Source organism: Lemur catta, chromosome 16 (assembly GCF_020740605.2).
Source record: "Lemur catta isolate mLemCat1 chromosome 16, mLemCat1.pri, whole genome shotgun sequence".
Classification (NCBI taxonomy): Eukaryota; Metazoa; Chordata; class Mammalia; order Primates; family Lemuridae; genus Lemur; species Lemur catta.
In genome coordinates this window covers 12,228,466-12,242,895 of record NC_059143.1, presented here as the reverse complement: position 1 = coordinate 12,242,895, position 14,430 = coordinate 12,228,466, and the positions used below count along the sequence as shown (strand labels likewise).

Here is a 14,430-nt window from a genome sequence, read left to right as displayed (position 1 = left end):
ACCTTCCTTGTATTTACTTTGTCTGATGTTAATATATACACTCCAGCTTTCTTTTCATTAGTGTTAAAATGATAACTGTTTTACCAACCTTTTAACCTATTGTCTGTTTATATTAAAAGAGGGTTTCTTTTACGCAATAGGTATTTGTCTTAATATTTGACAGTCTCTGGCTTTTAATTGAGATGTTTAGGCCAATTGCATTTAATAGGATTATTGGTGTGTTTGGATTTAAGCTCACCATCTTTGTTATTTGTTTTTTAGTATTTACCTTTAGTTTATCATAGTCTATATCAATTAATATACTACTTCACAAAAAGTACTTCATAACAATGTACTTCCATTTATGCTGTCTCGATCTTTGTGCTTTTGCTTTCATACATTTTACTTTAACATTTAAATATAAAAGTACATTGTTATTTTGCTTTAACCACTCAGTTGGTTTTCTCTTTTGTTTAATATGAAAAGGCTGCTTCTCACCTTCCTGACATTTCTAAGCTATACACATCTGCTCTGTGTCCCAACAACATACTGTTCTGTCTCTTTTTAATGCAGTCTTTTTCTTTAAAGTTGTGATAAAAATATACGTAACATAAAATTGCCAGTATAACCATTTTAAAGTATATAATTCAATGGCATTAATTACATTCACAGTGTTTTGCAACCATTACCATTTCCAAAATTTTTTCACCCCCACTCCCAAATTGAAGCTCTACCTGTTACTCCACATTACCCTTACTCCCAGTCTTGCTAGCCACTGTTCTACTTTCTGGCTCAATGAATTTATTATACCTATTATAGGTGCCTTATTTAAGTGGTGTCATACAGTATTTGTCCTTTAGTATTTGACTTATTTCACTTAACATAGTGTTTTCAAGATTCATCCATGTTGTAGCATGTATCAGAATTTCATTCCTTTTTATAGTTGAATGGCATATTCCATTGTACACCTATGCCATATTTGTTTATCCATTCATAGGTTAATGGACATGACTTGTTTCTACCTTTTGTCTGTTGTGATAATTGCTGCTATGAATACTTGCATTTAATGTATCTGTTTGAGTCCCTGAGTCAGTTATGTTTACCCACATATTTACCATTTCTGGTGCTTATATGCAATTTTTTTTTACATAAATCTCTCCAGTACTATTTTTTCCTGAAGATCTTTCTTAAAATTTTTTATATTTTACATTAATAACTTGGGTCTCTTCTTGATGAATTTTTTCAACTTTTGTTTGTCTGACAGTCAGGACCTCTCAAACTCCCCTTCCCCGAAAGATATTTTTGCTGAGCATAGAATTTGACTTTTAAAAATTTAAATACAGGTTAAAGGCCAGGCACGGTGGCTCATGCCTATAATCCTAGCACTCTGGGAGGCCGAGGCAGGAGGATCGTTTGAGCTCAGGAGTTTGAGACCAGCCTGAACAAGAACGAGATCCCATCTCTCTCCACTAAAAAAATAGAAAGAAATTAGCTGGACAACTAAACATATATATAAAAAATTAGTCAGGCTTGGTGGTGCATGACTGTAGTCCTAGCAACTCTTGAAGCTAAGGCAGTAGGATCACTTGAGCCCGGGAGTTTGAGGTTGCTGTGAGCTAGGCTGACACCACAGCATTCTAGCCCAGGCAACAGAGCGAGACTCTGTCAAACAAACAAACAAATAATCATTCATACATACATAGATTCATACATACATATTGAGCAGGCCAAATTCGAAAATTCAAAATGTCTCATAAATAAAGATTCATTCATTCATTCATACATGCATACACACAGACACACACATATATACATATTGAACAGGCAAAATTCAGAAATCCAAAATGTCCCAAAATCCAATAGCGTTTGACCGCCAGCATGGTTCTTAAAGGAAAGGCTCACTGCAATCTTTTTACCTATAAATTTTTTTTTTTTTTTTTGGAGACAGAGTCTCACTCTGTTGCCCAGGGTAGAGTGCCGTGGCATCAGCCTAGCTCACAGCAACCTCAAACTCCTGGGCTCCAGCGATCCTACTGCCTCTGCCTCCCAAGTAGCTGGGACTACAGGCATGTGCCACCATGCCCGGCTAATTTTTTCTGTATATATTTTTGGTTGTCCATATAATTTCTTTCTATTCTTAGTAGAAACGGAGTCTCACTCCTGCTCAGGCTGGTCTCGAACTCCTGAGCTCAAGCTATCCTCCCTACTTGGCCTCCCAGAGTGCTAGGATTACAGGCATGAGCCACTGCGCCCAGCCCCTGTAAATTCTTTATTTCACTTTAGTTTACAGTTCAAGGTTGATAGATTTTTCTCTAGGCACTGTGGAGATATTGTTCCACTGTCTTTTACTGTTGCTGTCAAAGCCTGTTTTATCTCTTAGCTTATTTTCTAGTTTTTCTGTTTGTTTTTGATGTTTGCAATGATATGGATTTCTTTTTATTTATCCTGTTTGGACTCTTGGTTTCCTGGCTCTGTAGATCTGTGTCTTTTCTTGGTTTGAGAATACTTGCAGCTATTATCCATTCTCTCTCTCCTCTTTTTCTGGAACTTACATTTAAACTTGCGTGAGATATTTTTCTGTGGTCATTCATGTCTTTTATATTTTGATATATTTTTAGTTTCCTTTTCTTTGTTTCTGATGGGCAAGTTCTTTGAATGCATCTTTCTTTTTTTTTTTTTTTTTCCTTTTTATTTCAGCTCATCATGGGGTTACATAAGTTTAGGTTATATACATTTTCCATGTCCCACCCATCCCCCCGAGTCAGAGTCCCAAGCGCGTCTGTTCTCATTCTCCAGACAGTACGCCTGGCACTCATCATGTAGTCATACCTCCATCCCCTCCCCCCCCCCCACCTCCCCGGGCCTGCATCTTCAAGCATGACCATTCCCCAGAGGGTGTGCAACGCACTCATCATGTAGGGATACACTCACCCCCTCCCCCCACCCCTCATCCCAGTCTGATATCCAATTGGTATCCTTCCCTGATGTACATTTAGGTGATGATCAGGGAAACCAGTTTTCTGGTGAGTACATGTGATGCTTGTTTTTCCATTCTTTGGATACTTCACTTAGTATAATGGGTTCCAGCTCTCTCCAGGAGAACCAAAGAGATGTCGTATCATCGTTATTTCTTATAGCTGAGTAGTACTCCATGGTATACATATACCACAGTTTACTAATCCATTCGTGGATCGATGGGCACTTGGGTTGTTTCCACATCTTTGCAATTGTAAATTGTGCTGCTATAAACATTCGGGTACAGGTGTCTTTGTTAAAGAATGACTTTTGTTCTTCTGGGTATATGCCCAATAATGGGATTGCTGGATCAAATGGTAGGTCTACTTGAATCTGTTGAAGGTATCTCCATATTGAATGCATCTTTCTGTTCTCTAATTCTCTCAAGCTGTGTCACATCTGCTCTTTAAGGTTTCCATTGAGTTTAACAGTGGTTCCCGTCTCACTTCCAATTCTGTTTATTTCTGATTTTGGGAAATGATGCCCCTAGTGACTTTGTTTATTTTGAAAGACCAGTGATGCCTCTTCTCGCAGTGTTGTTGTGGTGTAGTGGGAGGTTCCCTTAGAACTCTTTTATTTGTCATGATACATGAAAATGAGAATTTTCTTCACTCTAATCCCCATTATTCTTCAGATAATATTTTAATAAGTTTTGATATAGCAAACAGTTTTGAAGGGAAGGTTCTAGAGACGTGATAACGATGATAAGGATATTTATTTAGTCTTGTTTGCTGAGAGATTTTCTGATTTAGTAGAATGGGGCTCAAGAATTTGCATTTCATAAAGTTTTCAGGCGAAGCTGATGCAACTGGTCTGGTGATTACACTTTGAGAACCAGTGGACTAAATAATATCTTGACTTTCAGCACTGATTATTTCACCTTCTAATTAGGGGTGTTAGCTGGCTTGGGGATCATTTTATTAACAATTAAGAGCAATAAATTTTTCCTTTAACATTTAAGTAGCTTGTTTAAAATCACTGCGCTAATATAATTTTTTGTTTTAGTGATCATTCTGGATATGTTCGTCCAGTACCAGTGCCACGCAGTTTAAATAGTGATATTTCCTATTTTGGTGTTGGGGGCAAGCAGGCTGTTTTCTTTGTTGGACAATCAGCCAGAGTAAGTAAAAAGATTTCTTACAAATGAAAAGTGATCAAACTATTTTGAGGTTAACTATACAAATGTATTAACCAGTTTAACTATTAGGAATTTTAAAAGTGCTCTTTTTAATATTTAACAGATGATAAGCAAACCTGCAGATTCCCAAGATGTTCATGAGCTTGTACTTTCTAAAGAAGATTTTGAGAAGAAGGAGAAAAATAAAGAAGCAATATATAGTGGATATATTAGAAACAGAAAGGTACATTTTAACTCATAATTGTAAATTTATTCCTTTGGCTAGATGATAGGACGTAACTTTTTTTCTAATTTCTGTGATAGCAAAGTTGTTTTAAAAATGTGAAGGTATGAAATTTTTAAAATGAGTTACTTTTTCACTCTTTTTGCTTTAGTCATGCAAGTAGCAAAAATTATCATTTATGTGCTTTCTTAGGCTATGAAAGTCTTCAGACAAGAAGTTGTCTCAAAGTCTAACTGCTTTCTATAAATTGTTTGTAAGATTGTAAACTTTTTTCCTTGGTCTGAATTTGGGTTTTAAAATCTTTGTTATATAACAATAGAAATAGAGTAGAATAACAGTGATAGGGTAATGGACTTTCAGGAAATCAGACTTCCAGAGAAATAAATGAGAGATTTCTGTTACAAGTTTGCATTCAAATTCTCATTTTAATAGGATAGCATCTTGGTGGTCAGTGAGTTGTATTTATTGCATATTCCTTCAACTTTTCTCTGTTTGAAACATTATTTTGTATCTGAAAATTTTTATTTGAAAGTAATTTTGAGGGTTTTTTTTTAAATTTTGGAGACAGAGTGTTCTCTGTCACCTGGGCTACAGTGCGGTGGCGTCAGCCTTGCTAACTGCAACCTGAAACTCCTGGGCCCGGAAGATCCTCCTGCCTCACTCTTCTGACTGCCTGGGACTATAGGCGTGCAGCACCACACCTAGCTAATTTTTTCTATTTTTAGTAGAGATGGGGTCTCACTCTTGCTCAGGCTGTTCTTTTTTTTTTTTTTTTTTTTTTTTTTGAGACAGAGTGTCGCTTTGTAGCCCTGGCTAGAGTGAGTGCCGTGGCATCAGCCTAGCTCACAGCAACCTCAAACTCCTGGGCTTAAGGGATCCTACTGCCTCAGCCTCCCGAGTAGCTGGGACTACAGGCATGCGCCACCATGCCCGGCTAATTTTTTCTATATATATTTTTAGTTGGCCAGATAATTTCTTTCTATTTTTAGTAGAGACAGGGTCTCGCTCAGGCTGGTCTTGAACTCCTGACCTCCAGCGATCCACCGGCCTCGGCCTCCCAGAGGGCTAGGATTACAGGAGTGAGTGAGCCACCACACCCATCCAGTTTAGAGGTTTTTAAAAATGGTGTTCTGATCTAAATCAAATTGTAGAAAAATTTATAGGAAGAATAAAGAAAATTAAAATACTTCCAAATGTCAGAGAATATTGATGATATTTTGGTGAATTTCCTTCTAGTTCAACTTTTAAAATTATGTACTTAAAGGTTTGATCCCACAATTTTAAAAATTAGCATTTTGAGTTTGTCTGCATTTCACAAAATATTTTGGTATACAACACATTTTTAATAGCTTCATAATATTTCTTTCAATGAATATGATGTAACTTAACTATTCTGTGGAGCATTTAGCTTATTTGAAGAATTTTACCATACGTATAAAGACATTGCCGTGAATATCTTTGTGTAACATTTTTTCTGAATTACAGATTTTGTTCCTTAGTTTAGATTGTTAGAATTTTAAGAGTTGTGAATGAATTTAGACTTTTTAAATGTTCGTGATACATATTACAAAATTATTTTAATGAAAGGTTAAAAAGCCCAAATCAAATACACTTCTAACGACTGTATATAGAAGTACCTGTCTGATCATTTCTTTACTTTTAAAAAGAAAGAAGGGGAAAAGGCAGTAAAATGTTGGCAATTTTGTAAGTAAAAGAATACCTTTTCTTTCATTACTAGTGGGCTGAATTTTATTTTTTTCGTTTTATTAGCTGCTTTTATTTTCTCCGTAATTTAACATTCCCTCTGTCCAGGAAATTACTTTTGCTCAACCCACTTTTTTCTCTTTTACTTTGTTTTATTTGTTTAGCAAATTACGTATTTTGATGTATTTACATAACAGTATTCCATCCTGTCTTTTCTGTCTTGTCTTACCACCACAAAGCCCTATAAAATATAATGGTGGAAATATTTCTTGCTGTGGTAAAACTGGTAAAAAATAGGAATTGAGAATTTAAGTGGCTTTTCAAAATTGTGTTTATATTACGAAGCTTGAATGGAACTGGGGTCTCTTGAATCACCATTTCTGCGCTAGCCTTTTTTGTGTTTTGTGCTTAGTTCATCCCAACGAACATTTCAGGGTACCAATGGCTACCTTGTCCTTTTCTGTTTTTGACCAGTCCTTTGCAGCCTACTTTGTTGGACTCCTCTGTATCCCTGACCTGTTACCAGTTTTCAGAATGTGGGTGGAGTTAGTGGTTCTTGTTCTGTAGTTAGCAGACTTGCCTTTTTCATATATGTTTTACCACTTAAATACAAACATCAAATCTGTGTTTCTTGTCAAGGCTTTCTCTTAAGATTGAGGCATTGAATCAGGCTGAGTTCAGTCAGTAGAGGAAAAAAAATGTCTAGACACTTTGAACAGAAAAGTATTTAGTAAAGTGAATTAGATGCTTATGTGATTATTGGAAGGGCCAAAAGATGAACTATAGGCAGAGCCTCCTAAAATGATGCCAGGGCACTCCAAACTGACCCTTAAGGGATTCTGCAATATCTGCTATAGTCTCATAGTTGGAGGACCACCACTGGGCCTGGAATTTAGGAACTCACTGCCGTATCTGTGATCTAAGAGTTGGAATGATCTCACAGCCACAGTTGTACCAACACTGGAACCTAGAAATTTCTGACCATAACCAGTGCTGCAGTGTGGCCTTTTGACACTTGGAACATGGTTACTGGTTTTTCTGATAACAGAAAACCTTTAAGAAACCTCAGGAAATAGCCTATGCCTCATTTTTGGCTTCCAAATCTTTGGCTAGTACATCTAATTGTTGAAACCTAATTTTCACCCATGACCCAAAATGCAAGGGATTTTAGAAAATATACTTTTTTTGGCTTTCCAACCTCTGTAGCCTAGGAGGGTACAATGAAAGGTGGTAGGAATAGGTGATGAATACCAACTGATCATATCCAGCACACCCATTTCCAATTTCAATTAGATGTCCTTCCTTAGGTGTTCTGGAAATAAGTCACTTTTGGTACATTTGAAATAAAATATTATCTATAAACTTTTCTGATTCTTTCTCTTTCCCCACTTCCCCTCAGCTATCCTTTTCTATTAATGGCATCCTCTGGCCATGCAGTTAAAATTGGTAACCGTTGTTGTTAATCATTCACTACACTTAATTATGTCTTTTAAATCATTTCTTTTATCAACCCAATCTTCCACTCACTTTCCACTGCTGTAATTTGGCTTTTTCTGCCTAATCTTTCCTCACATGTTTATCATATATTCTAAACTACCTTGTTCCCTTTATACTCTTAAATCCTGTTTTCATCTGTCTGGAATGTTCTTACTCAGCCTTCTACTAGATGAATGTCACCCTCCTTTTACCTCTGTAATTCTTGGTTCATATCTTCGTAATGGCATGTTGTTTTGTAATCATTTACTTTTCATCTCCTACCAGATGGCATTTTATTTTTGAATTAAAAAGTCATGAGAACCAGATGGAATTTGTAGAGATCAAGAGCTCACTATCTTATTTATCTTGGACCTATCTTCCTGAGGCACAATTTGAGACATAGGACTAGAGAACGTGCTTGATAAATATTTGGATAATGAATTTGCATCACTGATAAACCCAGACTAATCTACTAACTCTCAAAGTGTGGAAAATGTTACTTGTATGATATATATTGTAACTATAATATTAGTAATTTAATGTATAAAGATGCACTAGAATGATTTTGAAGGGTTTGTTTTTATTATTTTTAATTAAGAAAGTAATAATATGTGCTTATTTTAAAAATAATGTTTTTATTTTTTAGAGATGAAGTTTTGCTCTGTCCCCCAGGCTGGAGTGCAGTGTTGTGATCATAGCTCACTGCAACCTCGAACGTCTGGGCTTAGGTGATTCTCCCACCTTAGCCTAGTGTAGCTGGGACTACAAGCATGTGCCATCTGTAGCTATAACATCTACATACATATGAACTATACAGTAATAAGAATTATTTAGAGACCAGGGGTGGTGGCTCATGCCTGTAATCCCAGTACTTTGGGAGGCTGAGGTGGGAGGATTGCTTGAGGTCAAGAGTTCAAGGCCAACCTGGGTAACATAGTGAGACCCTATCTCTACAAAAAATTAAAAAAATTAACTGGGCATGGTGGCATACGCCTGTAATCCTAGCTTCTTGGGAGGCTGAGGCAGGAGGATCACTTGAGGCCAGGAGTTCGAGGCTGCAGTGAGGTATGATTGTGCCCCTGTACTCCAGCCTGGATGACAGAGTGAGAACCTATCTCTAAAAAAAAAAAAAAAAAATTAAAAATAAATAAGAAAATCAAGCAGTTACATAAAGATAATAATTTAGTACATATTTCCATTCTTAAATTTTGTTTATCTGTAGCAATGCATTTAATATATGCAGTCATGACATATGACAATGATAATGTTCTAAGAAATGCATCATTGAGTGATTTTGTCATTGTGCGAACATCATAGGGTATACTTACACAAACCTAGATGGAATAGCCTACTACACACCTAGGCTGTATGGTGTATCCTGCTGCTCCTAGTCTATAAATCTGTACAGTTACTGTACTGAATACTGTAGGCAGTTGTAGCACCAATGGTAAGTATTTGTGTATCTAAATATAGAAAAGGTACAGTAAAAATATGGTATTATAATCTTAGGGGACCATCATTGTATATGTGGTCTGTTGGCTGAAATGTCATTATGTGGCACATGACTGGATATATGTGTGTGTGTATATACACACACACATTCATATGTACGCAAGTATTAAAACATAAACTCATCCTGCAAATTGAGAAGATTGTAATTTTTATCCTCATATTTGCCCCCTTACATAGGCTACAGATATTAAAGTGGACTGGTGCACAGGATGATTTTACCCCCCTTTAAAAACTGTGTTTGGACTCAGCCAGCTGGGTCCAGGCTTCCCTCTAGTTTTCTTGAACATGGAGGGCTGGGCATTGGTCCTGACAAAGTCAAGTGGTAGGTATCCCAAGTAAGGACTCATTCCATCCTAGGATAAGTATCCTCAGTTTTTAAAGGCATTTTAAAATTCTGTATTTGTCTTTACTTTTTCCTTTATGATTCTAAAATTAGTTAGCATTATGAGATAGAGTACTCTTTATGTGTGCCAGTTTTGCAATCTGTGTGGAAAGTTCCCCTGTCCTCCCAGTGTTTTCACACAGTCAGCCAGTTTGTTGTTTTGGGCCAGTGTCCTACAAGAAGTTTTCCTGAAGCTTATTTCTGAAAATATCCAAATGAATCACATTAAAATTTGATATGATAGTTAATTTGTATAATTATAATTCAAATGATTTAATCTCTTGTATTTTTATTTGCTTTTGTAGCCATCTGATTCTGTTCACATTACAAATGATGATGAAAGATTTCTACATCATCTTATCACAGAGGAGAAGGAAAAAAATAGCTTTACTGCTGTTGTTATCACAGGGGTACAACCAGAACACATACAGTACTTGAAAAATTATTTCCATCTTTGGACGCGACAGTTAGCGTAAGTAATTATATTTGGTTCAGGAAATGTTGCTACTTATCTTTTTTAAAAAGACAGAAAATACTACAGATACGTTGAAGCCTGTTGGCTGTCCTTTTTGCTCCTGTACCATTTCCTTCCCTATCAAGTACTCTGTTGTCAGTGTTAAAACAGTTCTCTATTCATTTATTCTGTGAATATTTGTAGAGCATCTCAGTGTACCGAGCATTATTTGAGGCACAGGATTATTATAAAATTAAAAATGAATTTCAGAATTTATCAAATTCAGCGCCATCACTTCTTCTGTCTCCATTTTGTGCTGCTTCTCCATAACATGTATCATAATCTTTCATACCATATATTTTATTTTTTTGTCAGCTTTCTCCCATTGAAATGTCATTTTGAGTTCACTGCTATATCCCCAGTGTGTAGAGTATCTTGTTGATACTCAATAAATGTTCATCAAATGAATGCATCAAATCTATTAAAATAAAAAATTTTGTGTACCTGTGTGACATATTAGTACTGAAAATAAGTCATTGTGTATCTATTCCAGTAAAACTTGTAGGGACTATATATCCCATTAGACTAAATCATAGGAATATTTAATGGCTCTAAGTTTTTTCTCTATAGCTGTATGATACATTCTATTTACTGGATCATGTCCATAATTTATATGAGTTTGAATTACTGATTCTTGCAAGATGTTTATCTGCACAAAATTCATACTTTTTAAAAAAAAGTTTCTTTTCACATTTACCCCATTGCACTTGAGATTCTCTGTTCTATACATAAATGCATATTAACAGAATTTAAAGTTTTTGTTTTTATGGGAACATAAATTTGGTTTTTAGAAATACTTTTTTTCTTCTTCAATATTGCTGTTTATTGCCCCTGTAATCCAGGATATTTAAATAGGACTTTGGGCCGGGCGCGGTGGCTCACGCCTGTAATCCTAGCACTCTGGGAGGCCGAGGCGGGCGGATCGTTGGAGCTCAGGAGTTCAAGACCAGCCTGAGCAAGAGCGAGACCCCGTCTCTACTAAAAATAGAAAGAAATTATATGGACAGCTAAAAATATATATAGAAAAAATTAGCCGGGCATGGTGGCGCATGCCTGTAGTCCCAGCTACCCGGGAGGCTGAGGCAGGAGGATCGCTTGAGCCCAGGAGTTTGAGGTTGCTGTGAGCTAGGCTGATGCCACGGCACTCATTCTAGCCTGGGCAACAGAGTGACACTCTGTCTCAAAAATAAATAAATAAATAATTAAATACGACTTTGGATTTGTCTTCTCTACTACTTATTTTATTAGTTAGTTTATAGTCATAGTTTCTTTTTTTGAAGGAACTCAATGTGAATAACATAATTAAAATATACTTTTGCTCTAACAAAGAAAGAATATTGCAAATAATCTATTTCAGGAATAACTAAAGACGTGAATAATCCCACCAAAATGTAATCTTTTTGAACTTAAAAAATAAAATAGCAGAGATTTCTGAAGTAGTGGTGTTCAATGGGATGATGTTGAATTTATTAGTTTTGTTTGTTTTTGGAATGTTGGGGTAAGATCGTGCCATAGGAGAGGAGAAATGAACATTCTAGGTTGATATTCTCACATTGAGAAGATTGTTTAAAGGTATCCAATGCAGTCTACCCCTGTCCTGATAATGGAGTCCCTTCTACAACATCCCTGGCGAATAGAATTATAGACTGTTGCTTTCTAGTTTTTTAGTTATTTCATAAACTATACTTCTTGGAAGTGTAAACTATGTGGGCTTTGAAGTTGGAAAGGCCTGGGTTGAAGCCCACCTCTCCTTAACTCTAGTTCTGTAACCTTCGATAAATTATATACACTCCCTGTACCCCAGTTTCTGTATCTGTAAAATGAGATGTAATAACACCTGCATCTCAGAATTGTTTTTACTAGTAAATGGAATACTGTATTTAAAAATGTTTAATAAAGTGCTCGGCACCTAATGAGTACTGTTAATAAAATTTTTTTGATAGAAGATTATATGAACTAATTTTTATATGCATTAAAAGTATAAAGTTATTCTATATTTTAGGCATATCTATCATTACTATATTCATGGCCCAAAAGGAAATGAAATACGAACATCAAAAGAAGTTGGACCTTTCAACAACATTGATATTGAAGTAAGAGAATAATCCATCTTAAATATTACAAATTCTTAGTTATGTGTCCTGATTCCAAGTGACTCTGAATAACAAAACACAGTCAATAATTAGATAACTTCCCTCTCCTTGTCTTTTTCCAAAGTACTTTGGTTATTTGATACCCAAGTAAAGAGATCATTCTTAGATGTATTTTTCTTGAACTTTTATTTATTGCAGTACTATGTTTCTCTTTTTTCTCTCTTTTATAGTGACATGAATTGTTACCAAACATCTTGTCCTGAAGCAGAGAGGAAAAGGGACATAACATAGTTTTCCATTTGTTCATAGAAGTCTTCTAGTGGTGACAAGATTTAGAAGCACGGAACATTTGAGTGTTAGGTTCTTAATATCCTCGCCCACACATTAGAAAAAATTTCATGTACAATGTTATTCCACTTGTGCCTCTAGCAAGAAACCTTGAATTAAATATACTCATTACTTATCTGTCGTTTAGCTCTAATTTACTGTTTCTTTGCTTACTTTATAGTTTTTAGTAGTATATTCCTTATTGAAATGCTTCTTAACACATTGACCGCCACATTAGAAAAAGGAATTTTTTCCTTGGGGCCGTGGTGTTTTATTATGTAAGTAGAATAAAAACTTTGAAAGCAAAATGATCCTGTATAATTTAATTGAAAATTAGTTATTTTTTGTTGTTTTCTGTGTGTAAATTATATGCAACTTGAAAAATAGTTCTCGTGGCTCCCATGGTTAAGAGACATGTGAGTTACATACGCTTCACCAGGCCCTTCGCGCAAAACTAGCCTGAGTTACATACAACTCACGTGGCAGTTAATGTGTTAAAGTTATTTAATCCATATGTAAATATATATATTTCATTAAACCAGATGGTTACTTGTACAAGTAAACATAGTTTTTGCCTATTCTGTTGTTGAATCATAGCTGAGAGCAAAAGTCAAGTGACCATAGAATTTAATTATTTTTGTTTTATTTTTATTTTAGATTTCTATGTTTGAAAAAGGGAAGGCACCTAAAATTGTCAACCTAAGGGAAATACAAGATGACATGCAAACATTGTATATAAACACAGCAGCTGATAGTTTTGAGTTCAAGGCTCATGTTGAAGGAGACGGTGTAGTGGAAGGGATTATCCGATACCATCCTTTCTTATATGATAGAGAAACTTACCCTGATGATCCGTGCTTTCCATCAAGTACGTTAATGTCTTATCTTAGCTACTGAATGTGAAGTTGTGATTTAGCATAGTAATTTGTTTCATTAAAGGATTGTTATTAGTTGGGCTATTAAGGTTAGATAAATAACTAAAATTTTTTTCCTTATGTAAGTCTTAAGTTAGGCATTTGTAATTTTTATAATGATTGATTTTTGTATATTTTTAATTTCAGATGAATAAAGCTTTGAGAAATTTTTCTTTTATCTTAGATCTCTTACTGAACTGAACTGCTACATATATATTCTTATTATTCCTTTACATGTTCCCTTTATTTTTTTTTATAAAGAAGTTTTATACTTTATGCAGCCACATCTATCAGTTTTTTCTTTATGCTTTCTGATTTATTCTTGCTGTAGAAAGGGTTTTTACACGTCAAGATTATAAAAAAATTCTGTAGTTTTTTTGTTTTTGTCATTTGATGTTTAATACATCTGTCTTTGTTTTTTGTACATAGAGTAAAGTAGGGATTTAACTAAGTATTTTCTAGGTGGTGTTCAGTTTCATAGCGTCAGTTATTGAATATTATAATTTTCCCAGGAGTTAGAAATATTACTTTTATAATATAAAGTTCCAGTAAGTATGTAGGTCTAGACTTTTTACTGTAAGATACTATTTTATATTTTTGTACATAAGTAATGATACTGTCTTATAGCTTTATCCTGTATGTTGATATCTTCAGGGCAAGACATTCTCACTATTTTTCTTTTTTGAAAATATTCTTAAACTTTTGCTCTTGTAGATAACCTTTAGAATCAGCTTTGTACATTCATTTAAAAAAATCCTACTGGTATTAATGAGATTGCAGTGAATTTTTAGATTAATAATATCAAACTTTCTTATCTAGAGTGCTTCATTAGTAAGTACATTCTTAGTTTTGTGGGCTCTGCAACCAGACTTCCTAATTTGAATCCCATCGTTGCTACTTTCTGTTGTGTAAACTTGGACAAACTACTCCCTACATCAGTTTGCTCATCTGTGAAAAGGGGGTAGTAGTTCATAACTCATAGAGGTGTTGTGAAGGTTAAATAAGAAACCAAGGCAAGTTCTCAAGAGTGCCCAGCACTATTTAGTAAGTGTTCAGTACATGTTACTTCTCAGTGACTCCGCTTCTTGTGATTTCTCTGACTTTTTAAATTTGTTATTTCTAATTTTTTTATGCTTATAGACAAAAAGATATA

The 14,430-nt window shown here is 35.1% G+C and overlaps 1 protein-coding gene across 2 annotated transcripts in view; it reads left to right on the top strand.

The window, feature by feature from the left end:
- SMCHD1 (structural maintenance of chromosomes flexible hinge domain containing 1) overlaps positions 1–14,430 on the top strand; it is a 142,773-nt gene that overhangs the window by 35,060 nt on the left and 93,283 nt on the right. For both annotated transcript variants that reach the window (XM_045527403.1, XM_045527402.1), the window contains exons 6-10: positions 4,000–4,114; positions 4,236–4,355; positions 9,735–9,901; positions 11,946–12,036; positions 13,021–13,231. In XM_045527403.1, the coding sequence (XP_045383359.1) occupies positions 4,000–4,114; positions 4,236–4,355; positions 9,735–9,901; positions 11,946–12,036; positions 13,021–13,231 (704 nt within the window). The remainder of the gene's footprint in view (positions 1–3,999; positions 4,115–4,235; positions 4,356–9,734; positions 9,902–11,945; positions 12,037–13,020; positions 13,232–14,430) is intronic.